The sequence below is a fragment of the Euleptes europaea genome, chromosome 1, assembly GCF_029931775.1.
Source record: "Euleptes europaea isolate rEulEur1 chromosome 1, rEulEur1.hap1, whole genome shotgun sequence".
Taxonomy (NCBI): domain Eukaryota; kingdom Metazoa; phylum Chordata; class Lepidosauria; order Squamata; family Sphaerodactylidae; genus Euleptes; species Euleptes europaea.
In genome coordinates this window covers 80,707,185-80,714,868 of record NC_079312.1, presented here as the reverse complement: position 1 = coordinate 80,714,868, position 7,684 = coordinate 80,707,185, and the positions used below count along the sequence as shown (strand labels likewise).

Here is a 7,684-nt window from a genome sequence, read left to right as displayed (position 1 = left end):
CCCCCCCAATCTGAACAACTCTCAAGATCAATCTACCTATCTTCAATTAAATGTGAAATTCTCAGTATTATCAGCAGGGCTGAATATTTGCACACACGCAATGTTTTTTCTGTAACTGACGTCTCCAGTCAAAGGTAAGCCTTTCCACATTCCTTTACAACATTTTATTAATGAGATGGGACAAGAAAATGTGCCAGCTCTCCAGTCAACGGGGCCATCTAGTGCCTTCATAGGGCAATGGATCCCTTGTTCTCACTTTTGGCTTTCTAAGGCTTCTCAAGATATTTCACAAGAAGAGTCAAAATGTTCTGCTGAGTTCTGCTTTATTGAACATGTAAGAAGGAGACAACCACACTGCCAAGAGCCCAAAGGGGGAAAACAGCAATAAGTCACACCTCCAGGCAGGTGATCCGCAAGCATTAGCCAGGAACTGAGTAGACGGGAACTGTGTAGCACTCAGTGGTGACGGCCAGGTGTTCCGTTGCACCTTCCCATGTTGCGAACTGCAAGATTTGTCTTTCCCCTATAATACAGTAGTTACACATAGAAATGAGAATATTTATCTCTGAGAAGCAGAAAACAGGATGATAAATGCCAGGGACTACTAAATTATGGAAAACTAGTGAGCTTATCCGAGGACATTTAAAAAAAAAAATTGGGGGGAAAGAAAAGTCCAAGATGTACTTCCTCCCATTGTTTTTCATTTGGGAGATCAAGACTTTGAGATACCAAGACTGACCAGCCTGCTCTTCCTTTGTTATCCTCAAATTCTAAGTATTACTAGGAGACAGCAATGGCCCAAATTGATCGATCCTTTTAATACTTTAAGTAGGAAGAAGCTCCCTTAACTGCCAGTAATAGCTGGCTCTGCCCCAACTATATAAACAACTCAAGCAGTTGTTTATAGCAGCAGTACTTTGCAGGGCACCCTGCAGCACAAAACCCAAAAGCAGCACAAAACCCAAAAGCTGCATCTCTCACATGTATATTTTGCACCAAATGTTGAGCTTTGAAAATACACATAAATCAGTCAAATTATTTGCATATCATTTTCTTGATTTCTATAACTCATTCCTCTTTGGCCAATCACAGGCATCAAACCATGCAAATGATGACTTATATTACCTTTCCTTCTGTACCCCCTTAGATCTATTACATTTTCATCATTTGTGTGTAGGTCAACATCTTTGCTATACTTACCTAGCTGCTTTGCAAAAAGCACACCGGTTTCCGTAAGTCACATTGTCTGTTCCACAGACAGGCTCACTCTCTCTGGAGCAGTTAGAAGTGTTGTCCATGTACTTACTACAGTCAATCTGACAAAAGAATAAACATTTTAAAAGAAAAAAATATTTATAGTTATAATACCTGTTAGCACTCCCAATGTACATTTGAAGTAGGCACATTGGAGCTAAAGGTATCCATTGAGTAGCTATGGAACTAATCAGAAGACACAGGTTTTCTGTAGGTTTTCAGTCTCCTGGATAATGGAGAAAGAAGCTGCAGTTGCCACTCAGAAGAGTTCAAGGCAGATGGGAAGGATTTGTGGGCCAAATGGTTGACTCATTGAGGATTTCATGAGCAAAATATCTGCCAAAGGACTCAATAAGAGATTGAATCCAGTCAACTTTCCCACTCAGTCTTACCTAATTCCCATTTTTACTACAGACCCTATCCCACATGACTTTTGTCCATGCAAGTCTTTTTGAAGCAGCAGAAAGGCTGATTGGATCCAGCCTCAATTATTTCTTAATCAGAAAAACAAATCTATTTATACAGTTAGTTCCAAATCCTTTTTTAGGGTTTTTTATATACAGATGTCAGAAAAATTAAGGTTTTAACTAATTTCTCTAATTAATGGGGCCTTACAAAGCCATCTCATCAGTTCACTACCTTCACTAGCCGTGAGGTGTGGTAAACTTTATAGATGGCATCAAGTAATTGTAAGTTAAAGGCTATGATTACTAGTCTGTTCCTTCCTAGGCACAGATGAACTAGTCTATCCATTGTGATCATAGAATCACAGAGTTGGAGGGGGCCATACAGGCCATCTAGTCCAACCCCCTGCTCAATGCAGACTCAGCCTAAAGCATCCCTGTCAAGAGTTTGTCCAGCCATTGCTTGAAGACTGCCAGTGATGATTGGTACTCCCATGCCCAGTTTGGAATCTCCCACCCCACAACCATATTGTTTAGTAGAACTCATCAGGTGAATCCCACCCATCTAGGGTTGTTGAATTTCCCTGCCCTCTGCAGCAGCTACCAATGCCATAGAGTAGAAAAGGGAAAATTCACTTATGTAGCAGACACAATTCATGCCATGAGTTCTATTAAACAACATGGCTATAGGGTTGGGCCCTGATATTGTAATCCCAAAATTTCAGGTATCCCAGCACTGGTTTAGGTTTATTTTTGGTTCCCTTTCTCCCAGAGTGCGAGATTTTGGGGTCCATTGTTTCCTAAGGAAAAAAACAGGATCTTTCCATGGGCCTGTTTTTTTTTTCAAGTCACATCTGACTTATGTTGACCCCTGGTGGGTTTCAAGGCAAGAGATGTTCAGAGGTGGTTTCCCATTGCCTGCCTCCACGTCACAACCCTGGTATTCCTGGGAGGTCTCCCATCCAAATACTTGCTGGGGTCAACCCTGCTTATCTTCTGAGATCTGATGAGATCAGGCTAGTGTAGGCTATCCAGGTCAGGGCTCCGTGGATCTGAAGTGGGTGTTTGTAAAGCAAATGGCACCACATTTGCAGGAAACCAAGCCCATCCCCTATCCTAAAGTTCCCTCCCCAGGTTGGAAGGGCATTGGACAAAATGGTCCAGTTTTATGAAGCCATGAACAAGGTGCCCCAAGCTATCTTGGTCTCCATTGCTTCATATGGGGAAAAATGCCATGCTTCCTCCAGAACTAAAAAGTCAATGATGTGCAAACAGGACAACATCAAACTAAAGCATTCACAGAGAACTAATGTCAAATTAGAGAATCTACACAGGGTCAAGACAGCCACACCAGCCAGTCCAAAGAGAGCCAATCTCAGACTCCAGACACCAAACTGAGTGTGTCCTGGGCAGACCCATGGAACTGGCATTAACCCACCCCAAACAACCATTTTCTGTTAGCAAAATCATGCAGGGTTGAAGGGGGGAAACGGTGATGCCTCTTTTGCTGCTGCACATATGCTTGGAACCAATTTGCCCCTTAAATATGAATTGGATTGAGGTTTAATGTATTGACTAATAGACTCCAAGCCAACCAGTCTTGGTAAGTCACACAGAACCGAGCTAGCCAAACTCAAAACGTTATTTTAAAACCTTCAATCTAATCTATCAAAGCAACCTCCAGTTTCCCCACCCCCACAATACTACCCCAAAACTCCATCAGCAAAAAACAAAACAATACAAACAGCAGCAATAGAGAAAACATCCCCCAAACAAAAATTACCCACCATAGAACAGAGCAACCCTGAAAACCACCCAGTCCAGAGCCCCAGAAAATCCCCCTATTTCACCCCAAAATTTTCATGTTTATTTTTAGGCAATTCTGGAAAATTCCATAATTCCATTTTTTGTTCCATAAATATAGAGAACAACCCAAAAAGGCTTTTATTATTTTCAGTTCAAGAATTTTGTGATACACACGCCTCTATCATCTCAATGAGAACTATGCTGTGATGGTTTCCTCTATACTAGACATCACTTCAAAAGATTTTCCCAACCACAATTTTCTTTCACTGGGGAATGCATAAAAACATGATTATTAGCTAACAAAAGGTCCTTTTGTAATGCTAAATTATCTCAATAGAAGTGATACAGTTAAGTAAATTCAATTTAAAAATTGGTTTCATTAATTAAATTAACAGGAGCTGCAGTTCAGAAAATTATCATAAAACCACATTCTGATCCTAAGAACAGCAGGAGCAGCACAAGGCTGTAGGTGTATTGCTGCATATAGATACAATAAACTTGTACCCAGGACAATGACAATATTATAACACAAGTACTCATCATCTATATACTATTTCCAAAGTGTGCTCCCTATCTGTGGATATCTAAATCTGCAGATGGGAGCCACACTTACCCAAAACAGATTTTCTCAAACTTGGGGCCCCCTAGGTTTGCAGAACAATCTAGAATTTTACAAAGGTTTAAATTTCCCCCAAATTAAATAAAGCATTTCTGTGCACATGAGCAGACACCATGCTTACCTTTGAGGGTCCTGGTGGTGATGGTTATGTGAGGGGAGGAAGCCTCAGTGGGGAGGACAGAGAGAGAAAGAGAGTGTTGGAGTTGGGAGGTAGGAAAAAACAGTGCTGGGGTAGAGGGACAGAAAGGGAAAGAAATTGATGAAGTTGGCAGAAAGAGAGAGAGAATGATGAGGTGGGGGCAAGAAAAAGGAGAGTGATTGGGTAGGGGACAGAAAGAATCAGAAAGAGAGAGTGATGGCAGAAAGAATGAGAGTGATGGGGTAGGGGGGCAGAGAGAGAGAGAAAGAGAGAGTGATGGGGTAAAAGGCTAGAAAGAGAGGTGCTTTTTATGCATGGCTGTTTCCCTTGCGGTCACCCCTCCAATGACTTCATTTTGATTATGCATGCTGTTTCTGACTGTCAGAGGTTGCCTCACTCTTTCCCTGCATTTCTCCGCATTTTGCCCACATTTTCAAATTCGAGATAAAACAGGTCTCCTAAAACGATGACAGAAAATTACTGACCCAAGGTCAGTACCATAACAGCTACGCCACACTTCTAATTTGGGAGACTCCTTTTCATTTTAAAAATATAATATATATTTTTTTGTTGTTGTTCTTATGGAATACTGCTAGTTTCATCAGTTTGCTTTGTTCATCGGATTATGTTTTCCCACAAACATATCATTTGAAGGCAATACAAAAATGCAATAAATAAATACATTACAAAATGGTGTGATTTTTTTTACACTCCCCCCCATTTCAGTATTACAGAACATTTTCCCAGTGCTGAAATATTTTCTTATTTACTTGAATTAGGGATCAGCAACTGGATACTCAGAGAGGGAAGGCGGCCTGGTATAGCCTGATCTCATCAGACCTTGGAAGTTAAGCAGGGTCGGTACTTGGAAAGGAGACATCCAAGGTGGACTCTGCAGAGGAAATGCTTCTCATTTGCCTTGAAAGCCCCTTGCTGGGGTCATCAGAAGCCAGCTGCGACTTGACAGCACTACACACACACACAACTGGGTACTCAAAGTACAAAGATGATGTGTAGTTGCCAACTCAAAGGGAGAGGAGTTTTGTTTTGTGTGGGGACAGCTACTTGTGACCATGGGACAGGATAGCAGTTCCTTTTAAAGGAAGATTTGAGACTCTGGTCTCCTAACTGATCTTATCACAGCGTCTTCCAGGAAAACCAGTCGCTGATCAGGGATTTGTGAGAACAAAATGTGCCACTATACTTGACCTGTAGACCTTGCAGCTAGGGGGATTGGATGTGGCACACCTCCCTAGAGCACTAATGAAGGCCTGGCAAGGAAGAACATGAGCCATACCCACATGACCGCTCAGGGCAAAGAGCCAGAGTGGCCTTGGCCATAAGCTCAGGGATGCACAAAATAGTGGAGGCCTGACTCTTCTGCATCTCGCCAATTGCCTGCCCTGTAGTTAGCTCTGGAGTTTTGGCCTGTGTGCATTGCAGATCCCTCTTGAGCAGTGAAAATGAAGTTGGCCCTTTGATTATCCCAGCGTATGGTGTTGGCTCTCCTTATTCTGTGGACAACTGATCCTATCACAGTGTCTTCCAGTAAAACTAGTTGCTGACCAGGGATTTGTGAGAATCCCTAGAGGCACCTGGTTGGCCACTGTGTGAACAGACTGCTGGACTTGATGGGCCTTGGTCTGATACAGCATGGCTTTTCTTATGTTCTTATGAGAACAAAACCCCAGAGAAATAAAACAATATAACATAAGAAAGATGCACACACCTGTCTCCCACCTTGGGCAACCACATCTGCAACAGAAAAAAAAGGGCAGGGTTACTAAATAAAACACTGGAGCACCAACAGAAGATGAAAGCTGTAAATGCTATATATTTAAAGCATGTGAGTATGTAAAATTCTCCCAGAGTCCTAAACAAAACAGAGGCAATGCATTTATCAGGTTAAAAGCATCATCCAGCAACAGTTATCCATTCCTAGGAGTACTCTGCTATTGTTTTATTAATAAGAAGCTACCTGTGAATATGAATCTCCTGGAGATGATAAAAAAATATAGTAACTACTCAGGTGTGTACTGGTATGGTTCTAAAGACAGAGTTGATTTTTTCACATATGTGGTGGACGTACGAGTGGGCAAAGATTTACTAGAAACTGGTAGTAGGTATTATATTTGCAGTATTGGGAATAGTAGTACCTCAGGTGCTTGAGGTTCTTCTACTGAACTATGTCAAAATGGCATCTAGTTAAAAGGATCAGGTAGTAGGTGATGTGAAAGACCTCTGCTTGAGACCCTGGAGAGCTGCTGACAGCCAGAGGAGACAATGCTGAATTGAACAGACCAATGGTTTGTCTCAGCAGCCTCTAGCACACAACCCCTTTTCACATTCAGGCAAAGCGTGGACAGAGAGAGAGGGCATGAGCATGCTAGCCCATATGCATGTTGTTCCAGATGGTCTACTGACCCGTAGGAGTATAGTGTTACAGCTCATGCAGAATATATATATTTTAGTGGGTAAGCAGCCTAGCGTGTTGATTTGCTCCGATATAGCATCTCTGTCTCTGCAGTAGTTAAAGTATCTTGAAGCTTGAGCATGTTTCTAACCTATAAATATAACTCACCTGAAAAAAGGCAGAAGAGGGACAGGTTCAGAAGCACGAAGACACCTGCGGTGTTCATTCTGGTCCTACAAGGTTAGTCCAGTCAAGCAGGCAACTCCTTAGTGCTGAACCTCAAGGCAGCTCTAAAACTTCCACCTGCCCATCTATTTATATGCCGAGTACCGCAGACCTCACCTTTAATAGTGGGAAACCTCTTTACTTCATTTCAACAATGATCATTGGTCCAAGTAGCCAGTAGATGTTTAATAGGTCTATCCCAGGCTTTAAGAATGCTGCCTTGTCCACATCAAACCCGGATTACAACCATAATTAGGTGAGGCACTCCTCGGAGCTTGTAATTTATCTGACAATTGCTACTTTCCTCCCTAATAACAGCATTGTCATAATTTTGAATGTCTCAGCCAGTCATCCAGTAGGCCAAACAGCAATTGTTGCAGCAACTGGAATCTCACCGAGTTCTTGCAATAGAGATTTAAAGAGATGCCAGCTGTTTCTTAAGGGACACAGTAAAAAAGAGATTTGCATTGTGAGAACATAATGGTTCCAAAATAACCTTCTATTTAAATGTATTCAGTGGGGATAGAGTGAAAGAAGGCCATATAAAAAGGCATTGCTTCAGTGCTGTTTGTGAAGTCTCATACATTACACGTGCAGACGCTCCTTTGGGAACAATTTAAACTACGGATGTCAGGGTTGTTTGTTGAAGGAAATAAAGAACACCATAGATTTACTCCTAGACTGGGGGATATGGATGCACTCTGGGATTTAGAATAAGATGTCACTGAATAATGCGTTATTCAGAATATTCCAAATATTTTCAAATACACATTTTATAATTCCAAATAACCATAATCTCTTTGGTTTGTATGGCTGAGCTGCGT

At 41.7% G+C, this 7,684-nt stretch overlaps 1 protein-coding gene across 1 annotated transcript; it reads right to left on the bottom strand.

Annotated features, from left to right (window-relative positions):
- Positions 1 to 456: 456 nt before the first annotated feature.
- On the bottom strand, positions 457 to 6,917 carry LOC130475685 (serine protease inhibitor Kazal-type 6-like). The gene is made up of 4 exons (XM_056847519.1): positions 6,804 to 6,917; positions 5,952 to 5,977; positions 1,201 to 1,316; positions 457 to 523 (listed from the first exon to the last, which is right to left on the bottom strand). Exons 1-4 carry the CDS (start codon positions 6,859 to 6,861, stop codon positions 457 to 459), a joined length of 267 nt encoding a protein of 88 aa, XP_056703497.1. The 5' UTR covers positions 6,862 to 6,917.
- Between the last annotated feature and the right edge of the window lie 767 nt (positions 6,918 to 7,684).

What these genes read in the sequence shown, in the direction of transcription:
- LOC130475685 (XM_056847519.1), bottom strand. Translation starts at nt 6,861, where the DNA reads ATGAACACCGCAGGTGTCTTCGTGCTTCTGAACCTGTCCCTCTTCTGC. An exon ending in TTGCCCAAGGTGGGAGACAG is followed by an intron (nt 1,317 to 5,951) that starts GTGTGTGCATCT and finishes TTCTTTTGTCAG; the next exon opens with ATTGACTGTAGTAAGTACAT. An exon ending in GCTTTTTGCAAAGCAGCTAG is followed by an intron (nt 524 to 1,200) that starts GTAAGTATAGCA and finishes ACTGTATTATAG; the next exon opens with GGGAAAGACAAATCTTGCAG.